This window comes from Xenopus laevis, chromosome 1L (assembly GCF_017654675.1).
Source record: "Xenopus laevis strain J_2021 chromosome 1L, Xenopus_laevis_v10.1, whole genome shotgun sequence".
NCBI classification, from domain to species: Eukaryota; Metazoa; Chordata; class Amphibia; order Anura; family Pipidae; genus Xenopus; species Xenopus laevis.
In genome coordinates this window covers 110,602,728-110,627,166 of record NC_054371.1, presented here as the reverse complement: position 1 = coordinate 110,627,166, position 24,439 = coordinate 110,602,728, and the positions used below count along the sequence as shown (strand labels likewise).

The following is a 24,439-nucleotide window of genomic DNA, read 5'->3' as shown; positions in this document are numbered from 1 at the left end:
GTTAGAGAGAGGCTTTCAAAAAGGTTTTTTTTTTTTTGCCTTCCTCTGGATCAACTAGCAATTAGGGAGGTTTAATGTAGACTTAAAATGTTGAACTTGATGGATGTGTGCCTTTTTTTTAACCTAAATTGCTATGTTACTATGAGTCTGGCATATGATCACCTATACTCTATCAGCCCAGACTGCAGGAGGTGGAGGCACTATGGGGTAGATTCACTAACAGGTGAATTTTCACCAGCCTCAGCTTTGCACACCTCGCACCACTTCGCCAGGTGCAAATTTGCTACGACTACGCCAATTCACTAATATGTGAAGTTTCGTCCTCGGTGCCAAACTCTGGTGACTTTTCGCTTGTGTTACTTCGGCATTGCGAGCATTTCATAGCGAAGATGCGCTAGCATTCGTTTGTGCCTAGCAAAAATTCACTTGTGATCTTGCGCTTAGGTCAGTTTGCATAGGGCGGGTAATTTAAAGTTGCATGGAGGTCTTGATTATAAATGTTGATGCAAATGCTTGCAGTTACCACTTTTTATTAAAAATGTCCAGGGAACCTTAATAAAGACAAGAGAGTTAATATAATGCCCTATACATGACCCCACTGTAAAATGAATGTTCCATATATTATGAAATGTCTGGAGAAAACTGGTTACCCCAAAAAAGTTTAATTCAGCATTTTTGCAGGCAAACCCGCTTAAAAAAAGGAAAAGTCCCCAGCGTTTTTTAAACTTGAATGCATTTTCTGCACACAGGATATGATGTAAGGGACAGAAGATTGAGGAAGATCTAGCTTATTTTAAGCAAAACAAATCAGGAGGAAGAGGTAAGGTTCAGTAAAATCCTCACTTTACTAAATTTGCAGAGTAACGACCTTTCACCAGATAGAAAAGTCACCTGGCGATAGAGTGTTAACGAACGCTAGCGACGGTCTCTTTTACTAGCGAATTGACACCTATGCCTGTTAGTGAATAGGTAATGTTACTGCAGATGGAAATGCTGGCAAATTGTCACTAGCATTAGCCACTTCGTCCTTTAGTGAATCTGCCCCTATGTATATACAGGTATGAAGCTGCAGTTCTACTGTTGACCATACATATCATTGCACACAATAAAATGACTTATTAATAGGAGTTGCTCAACATAGGACATCTCCTAAACACCAAAACTCACCAAAGAATGGACCAAAGGTATTCAACTGCTGTCAATAGCCATGCTGCTTCAATGTAACAGGAAACATGCAATAAATATAACAGCTTGTTGTAACTAAAAACTTGGCGTGAGAGACAACATTCTGCATCTTATTAAAATAACTTGAGTATTGAGCAGGATTTTTGCATAGCCAAGGTTCCAACCTGCAAAACATTTCCCAGAGCAACACCTCAACAAAGGATTACTAACACATTTGTTTCATTCTTTAACCCATACCCATCCCAAGCCTCTCACCTTGTATTAAATGAAAAAAAGGATAGGCTAGACATCTGGTTAAGGTTTGCATACCAATCTTCCCATTTATAAACCTTTAACAAAAACATCCTGTATAATAACATCATCCTCCTCTTATTAATAGTTTAAGATCCAGTACAGATTTACTTTTTTAAGTATTCTGCTTTAAACTGTTAGGAATTAGGGGTACCAAAAAAGTTTCAAATCGTGAACTGTTTATGGCAAAACTATAAAGCTGCAACCAGGAATGCCTTCTAACCTAGACAGGCCTAGTGCAGATGTGAATCCTCATGTTACAGTGCCAGGTGTTTTGAATTACTGCGCCAAGTGGAACGGAACAAATATAAACATATCTTTTGCTAATTTTCTTATACTGTATAGTAATACCAGTAGCATTCTTCTCACTGGAGTTGTAGAACGAGAGGAAATATAATTTCATTTTGCGCAATAAGGAAGTTACATTTTAACATTAACATTAATTTTAACATTAACATTTAACATGGTTTTCTTTTCTTGTTCAGTTTGTGCAAATACATCCTGTATTTTCTTTTACCCTTTATGCAACTTTTTAATTCTTATATATGCCAGTAGTGGACCTTGGAAAATGACCATCATTGTGATCGCTGTCAATCCCACTTGCAACTGTATAAGAGCATAGTGGAATATTCACTAAGTTATCCTTGAAAAACATTAATGGGCAGTGGTGCTGTATATGGTGTTTTTAAAATATATTGCCCAGCCCCTAGAAGTTTACAATCTGAGTTTGGTGACTGAGGCAAATAGACATCCAACTGATGGGACCAATGCTAAGAAATCTAGAAATTTGATCTAAGAGGGTTGCCAAAGGCCACAAGGAACTAAAACATGAGGTTTTAGTTCTGGATATTTTCATCAAGTACAATCAGAAGGCCCAGTAAAAACTAGTTATTCCACTGAGGAAAATCAGTAAAAGGGCTGGATGTAGAGACAAAATAATTGACCATAGATGTGCAGATATACCTGCAATATCGGACGAATGATCGGATGTCCCAAACTCCCAACCTGCCACTAACCTTTCAGATTAAATGTAGTAAAAGAACAGATGTCCGACAAAAGCTGGTGACAGTCTCCCTCTGATATCAGCAGATCGGCAATACATGCAGAGATATTATCGGTAGCCAACAGTTATTCTCTGATTGAACGACCGATCAACATGGCACGAAAAATATCAGGACACTCTACACACAGCCAAAAATCGTATGAAACAAAGATTCATACGATCATGTCTGCACATCTATGGCAACTTTAGTCTTAACTCTCTCTTTTTTCTTTTACCCAGATCAGCAGTCATGGATTAATGGGCGGTCCATAAAATATGTCTCTGTTTTTGTGAATCCTTGTGCCTGGCCGAACAGAATCAGAATCTTAATTTGCATATGCAAATTAGGGGCAGGAAAGGAAATTGTGACTTTTGATCACAAAACAAGGAGGTAAAAAATTGTTCTTACTTTTTCCTTCCCTTCCCCTAATTTGCATATGCAAATTAGGATTTTGTATTCGGCCAAATCTTTGACAAAAGATTCGGGCATTTGGCCGAATCCAAAATAGTGGTTTAGGTGCATCCCAACCCAAAACAGATGCCAAGGTTCTGGTCACAGCTCATGCTTCCACCTATAACAGCCGCCTTTCACTGTGGGAGAACCCCTCCACTACTCCGATGCCGCCAAAAAGCGAAGCGAGAGTCCAAATAAGGCCTTGTGCGAGCAAACGAGGACGTGTGTGCAAGGCTGTGTGCAAACAGGTATGGACGGGTCTGCGGCAGCACAATTTGACATCAGAGATTGGCACCCACTCATGGCTGGAACTAGGGGTAGGCAGAAGAGGCAACTGCCTAGAGCGCAATCATAGGGGGTGCAGGACAGCTATCTCTAAAATTGTCTTCTGCCTACCCCTAGCCGGGTTCGCACAGATCCTAATCCCTTTCCATTACATTTGCAAATTCTGAAAATCTAAAAATTAATAATATAATAAAATATCCTAATCCTCCCTTACCCCTAATCCGCCTTCATTCACATGCCTTAGAACCATACCTCCATTTCTCTCTACAAAGACAATAATATAAGTAATTTATATAATAACATATTCTGATCACCCATACCCCTTTATTCCCCCCATACCCCTTTATTCCCCCCTCACAACCATTTTCCCACCTATTTCCCTCTACTAATCTTAAAAAATCCCAAATCTCAATAATTAATATAATGAAATATCTTAATCCTCTCCATTCCCCTAATTCTGCATTCTCCCCACAGACCCTTATCGCCATTCATTTCCCTGTAATAATCCAAAAAAATCATAAAAAGTCAATATTATAATAAATTAAAGTACCCCAGTCCTCCAATATATTCTTTACAGATATTTCTATTTACCTTTATAACTCTTACAGATAACAAAATTACAGTAAATATATTATTAACAGTCACCTACAAGTTAGAAAACAAATGCAAAGATCTAGTTGGATACTATGGGCAATGTCACTGGTGGTATTTGTCTCCAAATATATGCCCCTATGAGTACAGGATCCAGTTCAGCTGCTGTGAAAGAAACCATAATGAAGCATATTATTATGCGTATTGTCATTGATTACAGATTTATGTTAAATTACTGAACATAATGTATTAGGTAGGGTTTTGTTTAGGTTCATGATAGAAAACCTGCATCCATCTATGTGGAAGTTGTAGTTCTACATCATCTAGATGTCCAATGATCACCCATCATTGATACAGCCAACAGTTCCAAGATGTTACTGAACAAACTGATATGTCCATATATATGAAGGGGAGAGAAGCAGTTCTGTGATGTGGTGGAATTTATACAGTACAGAAGGGATGTTAGGGCTGGGCATGAGGTTACATAAATAGCAAGGGAGGTTGGGGATGAAGAAAAAGGTATAACAGTTTATTATCAAGTGATGACGGTGTAATGCTATTTGGGGCTATATTAAGTTATAATAGGCTATGTCCAGCTTAAACAATAGAGCGCGGGTTACACTTGACTCTTAACACACAAGGCTGGGCCTTCGCTAGGTGGAAGGTATGAAAGACTCCAGGAGATTTTTGTAGCAAACAAACAGTACTAATTGATTGTCAAAGACAATGATTCACAGGCTAAATACTCAGAGATCCACAGAGTGGATGTGGAAACAGTAAGGGAAGTTTAAGGTACACCTCTAGGTTGTAAATGCCCTTTGTGATCTGGATCCTATACAGCAAAATGGATCAGGGAGAAGACTATTCCTGAATTCCTCTTCAAACTGCAGTCCCTTCAGTTTGGGTAAAGTCAGAGCCTAGAGGAGAGCTACTCCCTGCTATCAATCCTTGTTGGAGCACAGGCTGCTTGTTCTAGCTAATTCTCTTTATGTCACTTTCCTAGACAGTGCTATTGCAGTATTTAAGATGAAACACAGACCACTATTAAGGGAAGAGACATTTTATGCACTGTTTTTTTTTTGTTTAATCTATCTTTAATGTATCTCCAGATTTCAAATGTTGGGAGTGGAAGTAAAGCAAGTGTACAAACAAAACAAGATTCAATTTATATGCTATAATTAATTATCCTTTATTTATACAGTATAGCACCAAGCATTACCCAGTGTATTACAGAGATTATTTACTGCGCTACTGGAGGTTATAATCTAAAATCCCTATGACGTTTCCATGCTAGGATCAATTCCATTAGGATCTAGTAACCTACCATGAATATTTGGAGTGTGCAAGAAAATACATGCAAAGAACGTGCGAATACCATGTAGATTAGATATTACCCTAGTTGGAAATGAATGTTATTAATGTTATGCTTCATTTGTTGAGCACCAAAGTATTCCACTGTGTTTTTTAGAGATTATAGATACTTCAAATAAGGCCCTACTCCAGCGAAGCTTACAATTGAACTCTATGGGGCAAATTCACTAACCTGCAGAAAATTCACCAGCGACGGCTTCGCTCAAATTGCCAGGACAAAGCTAATTTTACTAAAATGCGAAGTTGCGTCCAGGGCGTGGAATGATGGCGAAGTTTCGCTAGCGTTAATTCGGCAAGCAAAGTTAAGTTGCGCTAGTGTTGGCTAATTTGCATATGGCGTGAAGTTAAATTTCAATGGACGTATATGTTGCAGCAAATACATTACACTACACAAGCCCAGGGAACCTTAATAAAATAAAGTTGTTATAATGCCCTACACATGTGCTCAGTGTATAGTTTATGTGCCATATGTTAGGAAATGTTGGGGGGGAAGCCGGGTACCCTAAAAAAAAAAACGGTCTTTTGCAGCCTATCACCCTGAAAAACTGAAAAGTTGCCAGCGTTTTTAGGGACTTAGAAAAATTTTCCATTTTTTTTGAGGAACTCCTATCTACTCTATTGCACTTCGCCTGGTCTGAGGTGGTGAAGGCAAGTCTGGCGCAAGAGGTAACGTTCAGTAAAATCCACATCTTAGTGAATTTGCGTAGTTACTTCCATTCGCCAGAACGAAAATTCTGGCATTAGAGTGTGAAGTAGCGCTACAATCTATCTCCTTTGCTAGCAAATTTACGCCATCGCTAAGCAACGAAACGCGTAAGGCATAGCTGGCTGACATCATATCCGAGCGCCCAGGAAGTAACGAGTGAAGTGGCATTTAAAGGCAACGCTGGTTGGAACCTGAACCGAAAACTGCCAAAGACACTTTTAACAACTGGGATCAAACGGAGCGAGATGTTATGCCTGTTCTAACCACTTAAATGTGAGTGTAACCAATTGATTTTTACTATTATACAATAAAGAAGTTTTTACACTATCGCGCTCTTTAATTTCCTCTAGCAAGAGAGATCAACTTAAAGCTTCATACTCTACAAATTTTGATATGCACAAATTAACCTAAACGTCTGTAAATACCCACCTTAATCAATCACACGTGGTGAAGTATAAAAAGGTTAGCTGCACTAGAGGTCAACTGAGACCATATGAGGTTGTGGAACTACAACTCTCTAAGCAAATACTACACTATATCTATTGTTCTCTTTTTTCATCTTATTTTTCCCTGAGCTTTTATTAGCGCTGACCTATTTGAACTTTGGATTCCTGCTTTTTCACTCGAGGAGAAACGAGGACTGTTGGGTCGGAAAACAAGGGGAAATCCCAGAAACTTTGGTCATACAGGAAATATTTATAAATATTTTAACTATTTTTAATATATTTTTTGGGTTTGCAGTAAAAAAAAAAAAAAAATTACGCCATCGCCTTCGTAAATCGGCGAAGTCCCGAAATTACGTCATTCTGGAAAATTTTCGCCAGCGTTAGTCACGTTGCCCTTTAGTAAATTTTCCCCTATAAAAAGGGATTGTACAGATATTTCTCTGAATGATACAAATGACCTTTCATCTGAACACCTTATTAAACATCTAGAATTTGTCTTATGTTACTGCCTTTTCATTATGTAAAAATGGCTTTCAAATAAAGAGTACTTGTCGTTTTGACTTTGTAACCTAAGGGGAAATGTTTCTTATATGCTTGCTTTCTTTGTCTTCCCGTCCCCTGTTGAATATAATTATGATAAAAAATAGTAACATTCTGGATATTCAGCAAAAACTGAAAGGAGTTAGCCGAAGGTCAAATATCTTCCCCCAAAATGCGGCTGTAGGCATTGCATAAGACTATTTGACATTGGATGCCTTACACATTGCCAGTATCCCACATGGCCGCTCAGGTTTCACTTAGCGTCATTTCCATTGAATTATTGGAGCTTTAAGTAACACTGTACTGGCAAAGAGGCTGTAACGTCATCGGTCAGCGCCGGAAGCAGCGTGCTCCTAGTGCAGGGGGGTGAAGCCAAGAGGCTAAATCGATTGCTGTAAGATGACAGCTTGTGTTCGCTTCTCTCGTTGCTGCCAATGGCTGGGACAAAGTCGCTCATGGCATATCGCTTCTGCAAGGGAGGCCGGCAAACGACTGCTTTCCCAGGGATCGGGCAGATCGTACACAGCCGGAGTGCTGCGCTCTGCTCAAAGTTCTTTCACTGCGATTGCATCAACCAGAACTACTCTAAACCGCTACCTACGTTCATCTTCCTCCGTTGCCACTTTCCCATACTATTCACCCATTCACTGCCGATACCTGCATGACTTTGGAAACAGGGGAAGCGGTCCCTTTTCTGGAGGTGATGGAGCTGAGAGTGGGGGGAGTGGAGAAGAGGAGGGAGGCAGCGGAGGGGAAGAAGGGGGGAGCGGCGGTATGGATAGCGCTGGTTATGCGCAGCCCATAGTAACAGCCCTCGCCCCTCTCATGGTGCCAGAGGTTTTCCCCAATGTACCTGTCATTGCAGTGTCCAGAAATCCTGTGTTTCCGAGGTTCGTGAAGATCATAGAGGTAATGTGTGGCAGCGTTCTTTCAGTCAGTACTTTTTAGGGATGTCTCTAAGTTTTGGCTGGCAGAGGATGTTGGGAATTGTGTATCTTCCAATGAGTGTCAAATGAGCAGTATTATGCCCTGACGACAAAGAACATATTTAACCATTTAGAGTTCCTTGTAGCCACTAGACCGTGCACCAGACCGATGGACTCTTGATAGCTAATATGAGCAGGAACAATCGCTATGCTATTGTAAATAAATTGCAATTAAATCACAATAATTCATGAAATCAAGATAACTGCAGTGAAGCTTGGGCTAATATGGGCAGAATTACCTGTTCCAACAAACAGAGGTTCGTGTGATCAAGACCTAATATTGTTACCAGAACTTTTCTTTAAAAAAAGATCACTCTAGATATGTTTGTGAAGATTCTCATTTGTCCAGGTCATGGTATATCTGTAGAAATAAGTCAAATCAACTGGACTTGCTTTGTTTTTCTTGAAGGCGTTTCACCAGTCAACCAACTGGCTTTCTCAATACAGAATGACTTGTAAATAAGATCTTTCTGGAATAAATACCCTGAAATGCTCAAATCACCACAATCTGTTAATCATAATCTGCAAGGATGTCATGAAGTTAGGTGTTGATTCTATTAGCATGATTGGAGCCTTGAGGTGTCATTATACAAACTTGTTTTTTTTAGTTTTTACATATATGGCTTCTTTAACACCTCTTTGGAACCAGTCATTCTCCCGGTCTAGGGGTATATTTATCAAAGAGTGAAGTTAGAGATCACTATAGTCCTCTAAAGTGAAATTCTGCCACTCTCCATTTATTTCTATGGGATTTTGAAAGGCATATTTATCAAAGGATGAACTTTCACCCATTGATAAATACTTTTAAAAATCCCATAGAAATGAATGGAGAGTGGCGGAATTTCACTGCAGAGGACTGTGGCGATCTCTAGCTTCACTCTTTGATAAATATACCCCCCAGAATCTGGACTTGGCAGTCTTCAAACATGCGTCATTTTTCTTTTAGCTGTAAGTACACGGCTGAGTTCTGACCAGAGGAGCTGGCTCTTCTGTGCTGCGCCATATGCTGGTGTAACTGATGTTTGGTTTCTCCCACATACAAATTAGATCACTCCTCACTGCACTGCATACACAATGTTACTCTTCTTGTGCTTTGGGTTTGGGTCTTTTTGGTGAACCAGTTTATGCCTCAAAAAGCAGACAGGGATATGGTTTTTATTATAAATCCTTTTAAGTTTTTCCAACACCTCAGCTGCATATGGAAAGGTCAAGTTATTTTGCCTGTCCTGTTTTCCACCTTTATCAGTAGTCTTGGTGTTATTGTTACTCTTTCTACCGGTTTTAACAAAGGCCCAATCTGGATACCCATACATCTTCAGGGCCCCTCTAAGATGTTCCATCTCTTTCAACTTAGCATCTGTGCTGGTGAGGATCTTGTCTCCTCTGTGATGTAGGGTTTTGATAAACTTCAGTTTGTGATCTAGTGGATGGTGGGAGTCAAACAGCAGCACAGAAGAGCCAGTTCCCCTGGTGAGGACTCAGCCATGAACCTACATCTAAAATAAAAAGGACACACGTTTCAAGACTGCCAAGTCCAGATTCTAGACCAAGAGAATGACTCACTGGTGTAACTATAGAGGAAAGTCTGTGTCCTCGATAGTGTTGAAATACCACTCTCCACCGCTTTCTGCTTCTTTAAATTAACTTGCTCGTGCCTCAGAGCGGGGGGAGGGGGGTCAGGGTCCACGCTGGAGTGCCTATACTGTTGTTATGCCCCTGGAACGACTGGTTCAAAAGGGGTATTAAAGAAGCCATATATGTAAAAACTGAAAAACTTTCCACGTTTGAATAGAGGTGTGAGGGGTGTGACATCTATTGTCTGCCACATGCAATGATCTTATGGCACCTCTCCCTGAAAGGTTTAATAACACCTCAAAACTCCAATAATACTAATCCTAACTTCATGAGATTCTTGCTGATTATGATAAACAGATAATGCTGATTGGAGCAACATTCCAGGGTATTTATTCCAGACAGATCTTATTTACAAGTCATTCTGGATTCAGAAAGCCAATTGGATGACTGGCAAAATAGTAATTGAGCCTTATGGTAACAAGTCACCTAAACAGCTTGTATGTTCCTTGGCATAGGTTCTGTGAGTGTCTGGAACTGTAAGGTGCCTTTTGTCGTGGTAATGCAAAGCACTGTCTCAAACTGCTCCCTGAGTTGCTTATAAATGTCCAGAAGTGTTACAATCAATGTGATGGGCATGGCTGGGTTTATATTGCTCTCATGCTTATTAGACTGTTCAGCAGTCACTTGTGTATCAGGACTGCGCTCCCACATAGGATGAAAGTGATTATTCCAAATTTAATATTTTCTGGCAATTACCTTGTCCTTTAAAATGGCAAGTGAACATAAATATGGCAAATAAATGCACCCTACGTCAAAGTTGAGTCAGCACAACCACCCAGTTTGTAAAAACAAGTGCTAATTATTATTTTGCTTAAGATTGGTCCATATATATCCATATTTATAGCCTTGTATGTAGTCTGTGATTCATCCTGCAAAGTATTCTGTTACTCTATATTCAGATGTCATTAGTTCTAGTGGTGCTTAGTGATGCCTCTTAATTCAACAAAACTAGTTTACTGTAAGCATTTGTTAACAGTGTAAAAAAAAGACTAATAATAACTAACTTCACTTACATCAGCTTGTAATTAACCCTAACTTCAGAGTTCCATGATGTTATCATGTGCTCCTTGCTGACCTATACAAGGGGTAATTTAATTCCCCTGCACCCCCAAGCAAAAATAAAAAATTCAGGCTTCCTCTACTCAGCACACATGCCTAGAGCAGCAAACAAAACTCTGCCAGTTCCTAACAGCCCACACCGTGGTTGCAGGTCTGTTCCCCCAACATATTAAGCCATTTATGTAATTTAACAATGACATATCTATTGTATAACTGGACTGCTAGACAGGAAAAGTTTGGCAGAACTGTTAATTAAGACCTCTGGCTTAGTTTATTATTCCTTTGGTCACTTCAGTCATGTGGTGGATTGGAAATGTGCTTAAAGTAATCCAGTGAATAATGGTTTATTGTCGGTGCTTTCATAACACAAGCTCTGCATGCTTTGTAAGTGTTTTTGCAGTGTAGGATCTGGTGTTTCTTGTTCACATGAGGTCTAGTAACCTATAGATATCAATCAGATGTATGCGTTGAATATTCTTACTTTAGTAGGCCAGTAAATGCCTGCAGCACAACATTCTTTGGAATTTTATATCCTTGGAGAAAACCTTGCATTCCTACAGCATACATTTTTTTTCTTTGAACAAATCATCCCTATAATGCATTATCCATGCTGGATCCCTATGAGCCTCTTGTTGTACTTTTACACACACACCATAAACAGACACACACACACACACCATAAACAGACACACACACACACACACACCATAAACAGACACACACACCATAAACAGACACACACACACACACCATAAACAGACACACACACACACACACACCATAAACAGACACACACACACACACAACATAAACAGACACACACACACACACACACACCATAAACAGACACACACACACACACACACATCCACACACACACACACCATAAACAGACACACACACACACACACACACCATAAACAGACACACACACACACACACACCATAAACAGACACACACACACACACACACCATAAACAGACACACACACACACACACCATAAACAGACACACACACACACACACACACCATAAACAGACACACACACACACACACACCATAAACAGACACACACACACACACACACCATAAACAGACACGCACACACACCATAAACAGACACGCACACACACCATAAACAGACAGACACACACACACACACACACACCATAAACAGACACACCATAAACAGACACACACACACCATAAACAGACACACACACACCATAAACAGACACACACACACCATAAACAGACACACACACACACACCATAAACACACACACACACACACCATAAACACACACACACACACACCATAAACAGACACACACACACCATAAACAGACACACACACACACACACACCATAAACAGACACACACACACCATAAACAGACACACACACACCATAAACAGACACACACACACACACACCATAAACAGACACACACACACACACACACACCATAAACAGACACACACACACACACCATAAACAGACAGTTTAGACAGACTCAAAAGCTTTCTCCTATAGACTCCATTTTAACCAAATTATTAAAATTTTTAAAAATTATTTTCTTTTTCTCTAATAATAAAACAGTTCCTTGTGCTTGATCCCAATTTAGATATAATTAATCCTTATTGGTGGCAAAACTAATCTTTTTGGTTTATTCACATTATATTTTACCTAAGGTATGGAAATCAAAAGTACGGAAAACTCCAACTCCCTAGCATAATCAAAAATACGGAAAAAGTCCAACTCCCTAGCATTCTGGTTAAGAGATCCAGTACCTGTACATATAAAAAAAAAGTTAACATTGAAATATTGTAGTTGACATGTTCATTTCTTGCTTTGAGCACAGCATTAATGCTTGCATGTGTAATCTTTGTTGTCCTTTACCAATCCAAGGTGAAGAACCCAAATCTAATGGCCCTGTTGAGAAGAAAGGTTCGACTTGCTCAGCCTTATGCTGGAGTGTTTCTTAAGAAGGATGACAGGTAAGTGAAAATACACTGCTGCAAGCTGCTTCTATTCTGTACTTTTCTAATCCATGTGGTTTTGAAAGACATTGTGCCAAACAAAACAATTGGGTCTGGTCCTTTATCTGTTGTCAGGGAAGAAATAGTCCTTATCACCCTCCTGTGGGTGTAATATTGTAATTATAAAGGAAGTGGACAATACCCAGCATTACTTTTTAACTGCAGAACCCTTTATTGGGGAATGTTGCACAGCATGTTTTGAGACTATACTTTTGGATGCTTAAAAAAGAGCAAACATTTAGTGTGCCTACAAGTACACCAAGGCTCAGCGGCAAGTCTAAACTTTATTCTTTTTTCCAGCAATGAATCTGATGTTGTCAACAGTCTGGATGAAATTTATAATACCGGAACGTTTGTTCAGATCCATGAGATGCATGACATGGAAGACAAGCTGCGTATGATTGTCATGGGCCACAGGAGGTTGGTATTCTGATGCTGTGACGACATAAACATGAATCAGTCAGATCTTTTGCAGTCTTCTCAAGGGAAGATTTCTCAAGGCACACATGCAGAATTAGGAAATTTTATAGAAATATATGAAAATAATATTCAGTTTTTACCCTACAGGCAGATTTCCATGTGAGATAGAATATAGGGTTACAGTGCCATTCGCTGTTTTGGTAAATAATGTGCTTATCCTGTGCTGAACTGTCTGCACATTTTTAGGATACATATTAACAAAGAACTTGATGTGGAAGCTGAGGGGGCACAAATTGAAGAGAAAGTAGAGGGGAAGAAAAAAAGACGAAATGTAGTATCCAAGCTGACTAAGGAGATGGAGAAACGAGAACAAGTGCTGATTGATCCAAGCAGCCCTCCTGGGGTCCTCATGGTGGAAGTAGACAATGTGACTCATGAGGATTTCCAGAACACAGAGGAGGTTAAAGTAAGAGCATGTTCATATTTGTCTGGTCTATGTTAAACATCATCCTGCTGCCCCTCCAACTTATTTTCGTTACAGCCTTAAAAAACAGTAAAAAAACTAGGTCTAAAAAAAAAAAAAAAACCATTTGACGTGGTACACACCAAGGTTTGAACTTGAGAGAACACCATGATTTTATTTTTTCCTCTAGGCACTCACTGCTGAAATAGTGAAAACCATCCGTGATATCATTGCCCTGAATCCTCTGTACAGGTAAGATTAAAATATTGAAGTAGAGTGCTGCATATCCAAAACCATTTTTATTTGTTTTGCCTCTGTGTAGAGGCCAGGATTTATAATGTTTTTTTTTTTTATCAACAAAGATAGGCAACCCAAGATATAGGTATGTATGTATAACTTTATTTATATAGTGGTACTAGTATAAGCGGTGCTGTGCAATAGTGATGTGTGTGTTGGGCAGGTTTAGGCACGTGCCTACTCCACCCTGCCCTTTTCGTGACATCAGAGATGGGGTGGGGCAGGTCTGTAAATAGATGTGAATGGTCAGGTTGGGACGGGTTGGAAGTGGACAAGCTGGTGTTGGGTGCTGGTAGACTTTTTGTTGACCCACATATCACTACTGTTCAAATCTTCATTCTGTACTTTTTATGCAAGTTAGCCCCTTTACATATTGCTCTGCATGTTCTATATAATTTTTTTTTCTTTTGTACTATAAGGGAGTCTGTAATGCAGATGATGCAAGCAGGCCAGAGAGTTGTGGACAACCCTATATATCTGAGTGACATGGGTGCAGCATTGACTGGGGCAGAGTCTAATGAACTTCAGGATGTGCTGGAAGAAACTAATGTATGTATAACCACAGGCATTACTATTTTCTGAGAAGCTGTACCATTTATCAAAAAATAGTTGTCCCTTAATACTGGATAATGTTCCTTTTTTTAGCTTAGGGTGCTTAACTGCTGATGCTATAAAATATATGTTCCTGAGTTACTCTATGCCAAGCCATGTGTTTATTGTACGCATGTGGTGCACCAATAGAGAGTTCCATTAGGCAAGAGTTTAATGGATTGTGATATGGCTGCCCAACTAGCGGCCTACAACCTGGATGTGGCCCGCCAAATATTTTTAGGGACTCCAGTCTGCTCAAATGCTCCATAGACTTCATTGATTACATCATCATATCAACTATGTAGACCTACCAGACCTGCCACATTAGGGACCCGCAACCCTTCCCTTGGGCCCTCTACCACCCACAGTTCCCCCCACCCCAGCTGCACTCACTCGCACAGTGCGTAAAAACTTAGTTCATTTTGTGACCACAATCGGGGGGGGGGTGGTCAGCTAGTAGCTTAAGTGCAACGTGGCTATTGGGTCTTGGCTGGAGGGGCAGCAAGGCTGGGCCCGCTGGGTTTTTTCTCGCCGGCCTAGTTCGACCCTGCTTCTAGCAAGTATTTTCCAGGTGTAGCTCTATAGCCAGATACAGACTTTGGAAATAAAATGAATACATATAAAACTACAGTTGATATATACCAGTCTGCTATATGAAAGAGTTATTGCTTTACAAAAGAAACGAAGATCCATGTATTATAGATTGTTTTTTATACCACAGGATGGAATAAAACATGTAGTCCTACATTTACAGAAGTGTGACACTCCATGTTATGGAATGGAATATGTAGAGTTTGCTTCATCATAAATTACCTGCGTTTTTTTCCGGGGGCAAGATTTTGCTGAAATAAAATTAATTGGTTGCGAGAGTAGTTATATTTTAGCTGGAGAGCCACAGATACTAGATTCCTACTAGGGATGCACCGAATCCACTATTTTGGATTCGGCCGAACCCCTGAATCCTTTGTGAAAGATTTGGCCAAATACCATACCGAATCCGAATCCTAATCCTAATTTGAATATACAAAATAGGGGTGGGAAGGGGAAAACATTTATTATTTCCTTGTTTTGTGACAAAAAGTCACGCGATTTCCCACCCCACCCCTAATTTGCATATGCAAATTAGGATTCGGTTCAGCCGTGCAGAAGAATTCGGCCGAATCCTGCTGAAAAAGGCCGAACCGAATCCTGGATTCGGTGCATCCCTAATTCCTACCCTGAGGCCTATTCTTGCACAACTAGTGAGCAATTTAGAAAATTGGCATTTTCTTGAATGGTGACTCTGCCTTAAAATTATGTACGAGTTATAATGTACTACAATTATAACTTGAATTGGAGATCTGTGTTCTGCCTTAGTTAAGTGTAGCTATGCTGATGTACAAAGAATGTCTAGAAGGAAGTGGAAAGATTTCCACAACCTTGAGAATAAGATAATTAGTCATGAGTTTTCAGTGTAACAGACTAGATAGGATATTCACAAGATTAACTCAAATTTCAAAACACTATTCACTTCATCATAGTGCAGAGCAGATTTATTAATTGAAAACACATGCCTATATGTCCTACTTACATGAAACCGATAAGATGGCACATAGCTGCTACACACAACTGATTTATTCTCCTGTTACAGATACCAAAACGACTGTACAAATCTCTTTCACTTTTGAAAAAAGAATATGAGCTGAGTAAACTTCAGCAGCGTCTTGGGAGAGAGGTGAGAATTTTATATATTTATATATAATATATATTTACAGTATATACATGAATACATATAAAATGTGATGGTATACTTATCAAGCTTGTCTTTTAAGTAAAATGTACACTTAGTAGCCTTCTACATCAATACAATTAAGACCTGGCAAAATATCAACTGGAACAAATCAATTTAGGTGGGGTGATTGACCCCCATTTGAAAGCTGGAAAGAGTCAGAAGAAGAAGGCAAATAATAAAAAATTATATATATATATATATTAAAAAAAAAAATGAAGCCCCATTGAAAAGTTGCTTAGAATTTGTCATTCTATAACATACTAAAAGTTAACTTAAAGGTGAACTACTCCTGTGAAGCTTAAAATTGGTACCAGTTAATCAGCCAGCTGTTTTGCAACACCCACTCAGGTGGAAGAGAAGATCAAGCAAACCCACCGAAAGTACCTTCTTCAAGAGCAGCTGAAAATTATCAAGAAGGAACTAGGTCTGGAGAAGGAAGATAAAGATGCTATTGAGGAGAAATTTCGAGAACGACTGAAGGATCTCACTGTTCCTAAACATGTCATGGAGGTCATTGATGAGGAACTCGGGAAATTGGGACTTCTTGATAATCACTCCTCAGAGTTCAAGTGAGAATCCCTTGGTCTCTATGGGAATTTCTATTGTTAAAACTCCTAATAAATCTATACAGGTATAGGATCCCTTATCCGGAAAACCGATATCCAGAAAGCTCCAAATTATGGAATGGCTGTCTCCCATAGACTCCATTTTATCCAAATAATCCAAATTTTTAAAAATGATTTCCTTTTTCTCTGTAATAATAAAACAGTAACTTGTACTTGATCCCAACTAAAATATAATTAATCCTTATTTAAAGCAAAACCAGCCTATTGGGTTTATTTAATGTTTAAATAAATTTCTAGTAGACCTAAGGCATGAAGACCCAAATTATGGAAAGATCCGTTATTCCGGAAAACCCCAGGTCCCGAGCATTCTGGATAACAGGTCCCATACCTGTACTGTAATTTACATAGATGAGGTGATGTGGGTAAGAAAATCCAGTCTACTTCAGATTAAGGCTAACCCAGTATTCTGCTGAATTTGTCTGTAGAGGCCTCCTGCAGTGGTGATTTAATAATTTGTCACAGACACAGCTTTTGAAATTAATGGTTTTTGTGCACCATATTCTCTATCAGTTGCCAGATTGACAGTCTAGCAGTGTTTTTTGCTAGCTAGGGAAAGAATTGGCATAATGATACCAGTAAAACTATGACCTTATGATTGTGTTCTGTGAGCATTGCTTCTTTTTTTTCTTGGACAGTGTTACCCGTAACTATCTGGACTGGCTGACTTCCATTCCCTGGGGCAAGTATAGTCAGGAAAATTTGGATTTGCGCAGAGCAGAAGAGGTTCTGGAGGAGGATCATTATGGAATGGAGGATGTCAAAAAGAGAATTCTGGTAAGTTTACTTTACCTAGGCAAAGTCTTTTAAAATAAGATAGAGATGAATGATGCTTTAATTTTTTTTGATTACCTAATTATGCAATTGCCTGTATTAACTATCTTTAGTTAAGATAGGACTGAATCTCATCTCTTTTTATAGGAATTCATAGCAGTAAGCCAGCTAAGAGGCAGCACTCAGGGTAAGATTCTATGTTTTTATGGCCCACCTGGAGTGGGGAAGACCAGCATCGCCCGTTCTATTGCCCGTGCACTGAATCGGGAGTACTTTCGCTTTAGTGTCGGCGGGATGACTGATGTTGCTGAGATTAAGGGACACAGGTGAGTTGATATTCATTTCAATAAAAAATAAAAAAAAAAGTCTAAAAACATTGTTCTAATTAGTGCATTTAGTATTGCTTTTAACAGTAAGCGACATGCAAGTCTATATAGTAAAATAGGTGCTGTGCCATACTTCTTGTTCCGTGCTGTTTCAGTATTGTTAGTTGGAACATTTGATTTCCTCACACCATATTATTTTACTTTATGGTTCTTGTTTACTCCCAAAGACTATTTTTGTTCTGTATTGTTTTTTAGTGGGATTTTTAAAATACTGACTGCCTTAAATGTTGCTTGTTCCATTTCTTTTTTGCAGGAGAACATATGTTGGGGCCATGCCTGGGAAAATCATTCAGTGCTTAAAGAAGACAAAAACTGAGAACCCATTGATTCTAATTGATGAGGTAAGTCTGTGCCTAAAAAAATCTGCACTTTATTCATATATTTAAAATGGCAAAGCCACAGAAATTTTTTATATATATATATATATATATATATCTATATCTATCATTCAGTGCTTATATATATATATATATATATATCTGCCCACATTAGGAAGAGAGGCCCTAATGTGGGCCGAAAGGTCGGAGCTATGTACGAAATAAAACACTTTGATTAAATGAAAACTTTGGTGTGCGGATCCTCACTTACAAATCGTTATATATATATATATATATATATATATATATATATATATATATATATATATATATATATATATATATATATATATATATATATATTATATATATATATATATATATATATATATATATATATATATATATATATATATATATATATTGTTAGAGCTGCAAACAAACATGGGAATTTCTTGTGAAATGGTAATTTTTTTTGGCCAGAGACAAAGCAAAGGAAGGCATAACATGCAATGGTACAGTTCTCCTTTATAACCCTTTTAACAGGTGGATAAACTTGGGCGTGGTTATCAAGGGGATCCATCTTCCGCTCTTTTGGAGCTGCTCGATCCAGAGCAGAACTCCAACTTTTTGGATCATTATTTGGACGTGCCTGTTGACTTATCAAAGGTAAATATCTTCACCTTTTATGTAAGACAAATTAACTTTTTTTTTTTAAAATAGTATGTGATTAATGTATCAGTGGAACTCCACAATGTTTAATTTTCCGACCCTGGGAACAAAAAGTACATATTTTAATTTTTCTTGCTCCTGTGGGATGACAACATGTGTAATATAATGACAACATAGGCTGTGCATGACAAGTGTTATATCATGTTAGAAAAGTAGTACAGATGTTTAAATTTTAACTAGACTTATAACACATATATAACAATAGAACTTCTGAATGAAGGAAGCACAGGCACTCAAAAAAAAAAAGCATGCAAAGCTTCAACTCTGCTCTTCTTCCTTAGGTTCTCTTTATTTGCACTGCAAATGTCACAGAGACCATTCCCGAACCTCTTCGAGATCGTATGGAGATGATTAATATCTCTGGGTATGTTGCCCAGGAGAAACTCGCAATAGCAGAGGTATGAGAGCAGGGCACTCAATTGAAAAACTGTACAGATATATGTTGCATGCATTGCTGGTGGTGTAGAGCTCAGCTTTGCAAAGGGGCAAAGGTATTTTACATTATTCATCTCTCTACTATATCATTAGTGAATGGGTACATTGAGAGCTGTCCATTTATTTGTGTCTTCAACTTGGGGATTGTTGCCTGTAAATCCCTGTGAGGTTCGTGCATGCAAACAAGGACCTTGAAATTTTAGGCACATCTTTGATCATTTCTGTCACTGTTTATTAATCCATGTATGCCTGATGTAGTAGAGCACTCTCCACATTCTGTATTAAAACTATGTACCAGTAGTGTGGTAATAGACTGGAACCTTTTTGTCTCAGCATTTCAAACAAGCATTTATCATTTGGGCAAAAGTGGCTGAGTGTACTTGTGAGCAAAAGCTGTAAAAGCTGTAGTAGAATCCAGGATGCAATGCATGAGAGTCCAAATTAATAAAGTTACATTTTATTTCTCCATTGCCAAATTATCTGGCAAAAGAAGCGCTGTACCATAATCAAACGTTTAGCAATCCAGCACGAAAATATAAACCTGAAACACTGGTTGACTTGAAAGGTTATCTTAATTTGATTTGGCTACTTGGTGCACAGTATATTGCTGTGTAACATTTTAGGTAGTGGGGGGTGCCATCAACTCAACAATGGTTTTATGAAATGAATACATGATTGTACTTGCAGAGATACCTGGTACCACAGGCACTTACTATGTGTGGGTTGGACAAAGAGAAGACTCTGATCACATCAGAGGCACTGACAATACTTATTAAACAGTACTGCAGGGAGAGCGGTGTCAGAAACCTTCAAAAACAAGTCGAAAAGGTGAGACATAGAGATGATATGAGACAAGGAGTTATCCCTAACAAATTAACATGTTTCCTCCAGTCCCCTCTTAAGCAACAATGCTTTTTGCATGATCTTAAAGTTGGAAGGGATACACTTTAGATGGACAGACGGCAAAAACCAATTGTGAATGTCTCTGTTACTTAGGTCCTAAGGAAATCTGCATACAGGATTGTGAACGGGGAAGCTCAATTTGTGGAGGTGACACCTCATAACCTGCAGGACTTCGTTGGAAAACCAATATTTACTGTGGACAGAATGTACACTGTCACTCCACCTGGCGTGGTAATGGGACTAGCATGGACAGCAATGGGTGAGATGTATACAAACTCTGTGGAGTGGGGAGAACAATAACTGGACGACAGGACAGATGCAGCATTCCATAGAATTGTTTATGACCCTTAACCAGCCCAAGCGTTTCATAGACTTTTTTTATATTGGATAATCTCCCCTTCAAACAATTGTTGTATTAAATATTTAGCCATCTGTATGGAAACATAGAGCACAGGTATATACTGCCCCTTTAAAAGAAGATATGCAAGGAGATATTTTACATAATCCCAGGATCATTTGTAGTCACTTTTACCAGTTAGAGAGTCACGCAGTAATTAATCGTGAAAAATCTCTAATTTATAGGTGGCTCAACTCTATTTATTGAGACATCACTGCGGCGTCCCCTGGATAAGGAAAGTAAAGATGGCTCCTTGGAGGTTACAGGTCAGCTTGGGGATGTTATGAAAGAGAGTGCAAAGATTGCTTACACCTTTGCTCGTGCCTTCCTAATGAAGAAACAACCTGACAATGGATTTCTTGTAACCTCGCACATTCATCTGCACGTTCCCGAGGTAAGAAACTCCACCCCATTACCAAAGTGTGCTGTAGTTTGCTTTAAAAAGTCCTTCAGGCCCACAGGAATATAGTTCCTCCTCTTCTAGGCTTACTGGTATCTAGTCAAGATCACAACATGGTTAGAAATATTTTAAAAGATTGCATTAGTCATCAAATAGGAATTGTTCACCTTCCAAACACTTTTTTCCCACTTCAGTTGTTTTCAAATCATTCACCAGAAATAAAGACTTTTTCTCAATTGCTTTCCATTCTTTATTATTTTCCCAAAATTTGAGTTTTAAGTTTAACGTTCCTGTCTCTAGTGTTTTAGTCTGACAGCTCAGTAATCCAGGTGCAGATTCTGAACTGTTACAATTTGCTACATTAGTTGATACATTTTCCCTGCAAAATCGGTGGTATCTTGGCAATTATTGTATCGTTATAACGGCCTTTAATGTAACTGAAGGATTCTGCTCAGCAGGGCCAAAGTTAAGAAATGTATCAATTAATATATAATTAAAAGGCGAACTCCACACAAACATAACTTGAGCTTTCTGTAAACCTAATTTCAAGCAACTTTGCAATATACATCAGTTAAAAAATATGCAGACTTTTCATGATTTTTAATGGTTTTCAACAGTTTCCCTAAGCCTAGCCCCCTGCTCTCTTTCTGATCTGACTACTTTGCTGAGCTGTCTGACTACTGTTACTTTGTATCAACCACCATCTTTCCTCAGCCTGGATCCTCCAAACCCCACAATTCCCTGCACACATGATTTCAATAAGCAAAGAAACATCACAGTGCAATGCATTGTGGGTTATGTAGTTCCTGCATGCTGTCTGTAAGCTGTGGAGAAGTTGTTACAATTTGTAACATCAGTGTGTAGCCCCTCCTTCCCTGCCAGGGTTTCAAATGATGCAGAAAGAGAAGAAATGTTAAACAGCTGGATTTCAGCATAGAAAATGGCATTTATTCATACTTTTTGAAGAAACAGGTAACTCTGATGGATATATTAGGGGTTTCTGTGTTATGTAGGCCTCTTTATCAAATTTTGGTTGGAAACCGGAGTTCCCCTTTAAGAACATTTAACAGATTTGGTCACCCCCCAGAGCTGCTTTAGAAAATCATAATACTGTAAGAAATGAAACTTTAAACTTCAATATTAGAAAAAATGTTAACAAAAAAATGGAAATGGAACTTTCTGAAAAAAAGTGTTGCACGGTGAACAACCCCTGTAAGCAGTTATGGGAAAATTACTTCTTAATGAAAGGGGTTGATGTCTTGTTTGATTTTAGCTTATATATAACAGCGGTGTGTTTAATGTGAATTCTGTTTAGGGTGCAACTCCAAAGGATGGTCCAAGTGCGGGTTGCACCATTGTTACAGCACTGCTGTCCCTCGCAATGGATCGCCCTTTACGCCAGAATGTGGCAATGACTGGTGAGGTGTCCCTAACAGGCAAAATCCTTCCTGTAGGGGGTATCAAGGAGAAGACAATTGCTGTAAGTACCAGTTTCATCTGACATTCTATAACTTCATAGGATTTCAAATGAATCCTTTATGCAAACCATTAAAAATATATTTTCGTATACAGGTATGGAACCTGTTATCCAGAATGCCTGGGACCTGGGGTTTTCCGGATAACAGGTCGTTTCATAATTTGGATCTGCATACCTTAGGTCTGCTATAAAATAATTTAAACATTAAATAACCCCAATAGGCTGGTTTTGCTTCCAATAAGGAATAGATATATATAGATATATATATATATATTATATATATAATATAGTTTGGGGCAAGTAGAGCGTACTGTTTTATTATTACAGAGAAAAAGGAAATCATTTTTAAAGATTTGGATTATTTGATTATAATGGAGTCTATGGGAGGCAGCCTTTCTGTAATTCGGATCTTTCTGGACTAGGTTTTCCGGATAACGGATCTCATAGCCAAGCATGTGGCTTGCGTACTGTACATATTCAGCTTTTTATTGTTAATATTAGTATGTGATTGCCTTTTTTCCCAATTTGTACTCCACACCCTGGCTTACTTCATTTCATGCCAGTCTTATACCTATTGTGGCACAATAAAATTAATCTAATTCAGATAAGGGCCCTTCATGTATTATTTTACTACAACCTGTAAGCACCCTTTGCAGCTCTGCATTATGCAGGCCCTTAAATATGTTTCCTGGTTTGGCAAGCCTCAAACCTAAATTACAGAATTTCAATATTAATGTTGGGCTTTAGGAACCAAAGAAACTTTTGCCTTTCAAAAACGACATTTAAAATGACATTGCAATATTGACTAGGGCCAAGAGACCCTGGGATCTAAAAGCAGATTTAAAGGTTTGATTTTATTGTTATGTATTACTTTGACTACTAAGGCCCTGTCATAGTCCTCCTTCATTCTGACACTAACTGGTTGCCATTTTCACAGAGTAAGAGAGTAACTTACTTTCCAAACTGGATAGCTGCAGACCAAAAAACATTTATTTAAAAAAAATAGTTGAAAAAGGTGGTATAATGTTTTTGCCTTTCTCATACCAAAAGTGATTTGTTAGGTGAAACCCTCCTAATTTCCTGACTTGTTTAAACCACTTGTTTTTTTCTATACAGGCTAAGAGAGCTGGAGTTACTTGTATCATCCTTCCGGTGGAGAACAAGAAGGATTATTTTGATTTGGCCCCGTTTATCTCAGAGGGTCTGGAAGTGCATTTTGTTGAGCACTATAAAGAGATTTATGATATTGTGTTTCCAACAAACTGACACACTTTTTTTTTTTCTTCTGTCACCAAGGAGGATCATCAATTTTGGTGTCCGCCACTGAAATAGCATTCTCAATTTTGCTGCTGCGCAGCCCAGTCTCATTCATTATGGCTTAATTCAGTATTTGCCTTTGTATATGGTACCTGTTTAGTAATGTAATTATTAAAACAAAATTTTATCTTGTTGCGTTGTATTCTTAGATAGTGTGTGTCATTAACTTTTAGCATGTTATAGAATGGCTAATTCTAAGTAACTTTTCAATTGGTCTTTATTCATTTTTTTAATAGTTTAATTATTTGTCTTCTTTTTCTGACTCACATCTAAAAAAACAAATGCTCTGTCACGCTATCAATTTATTCATATTGCTATTTTTGATTGTTCCAACGTTCTATTCAGGCCCTCTTCTATTCATATTTCACTCTCTTATTCAAATCGATTGTTGCTAAGGTAATTCGCACCCCAGCAACCAGATTGCTGAAATTGCAAACTGGAGAGTTTCTAAATAAAAAGCTAAATAACTCAAAAAAAAATAATAAAAGATGAAAACCAATT

The 24,439-nt window shown here is 38.5% G+C and overlaps 1 protein-coding gene across 1 annotated transcript; it reads left to right on the top strand.

The window, feature by feature from the left end:
* Nucleotides 1-7,222: 7,222 nt before the first annotated feature.
* Nucleotides 7,223-24,070, top strand: lonp1.L (lon peptidase 1, mitochondrial L homeolog). Its single transcript, XM_018255042.2, has 18 exons — nucleotides 7,223-7,820; nucleotides 12,505-12,593; nucleotides 12,936-13,055; nucleotides 13,302-13,521; nucleotides 13,709-13,770; nucleotides 14,235-14,364; nucleotides 16,037-16,120; nucleotides 16,526-16,746; nucleotides 17,439-17,577; nucleotides 17,722-17,900; nucleotides 18,214-18,301; nucleotides 18,824-18,946; nucleotides 19,291-19,407; nucleotides 20,132-20,272; nucleotides 20,441-20,606; nucleotides 20,930-21,138; nucleotides 22,460-22,624; nucleotides 23,738-24,070. The coding sequence occupies exons 1-18, from the start codon at nucleotides 7,311-7,313 to the stop codon at nucleotides 23,885-23,887; spliced, it is 2,913 nt and encodes a 970-aa protein (XP_018110531.1). The 5' UTR covers nucleotides 7,223-7,310; the 3' UTR covers nucleotides 23,888-24,070.
* Nucleotides 24,071-24,439: the final 369 nt, after the last annotated feature.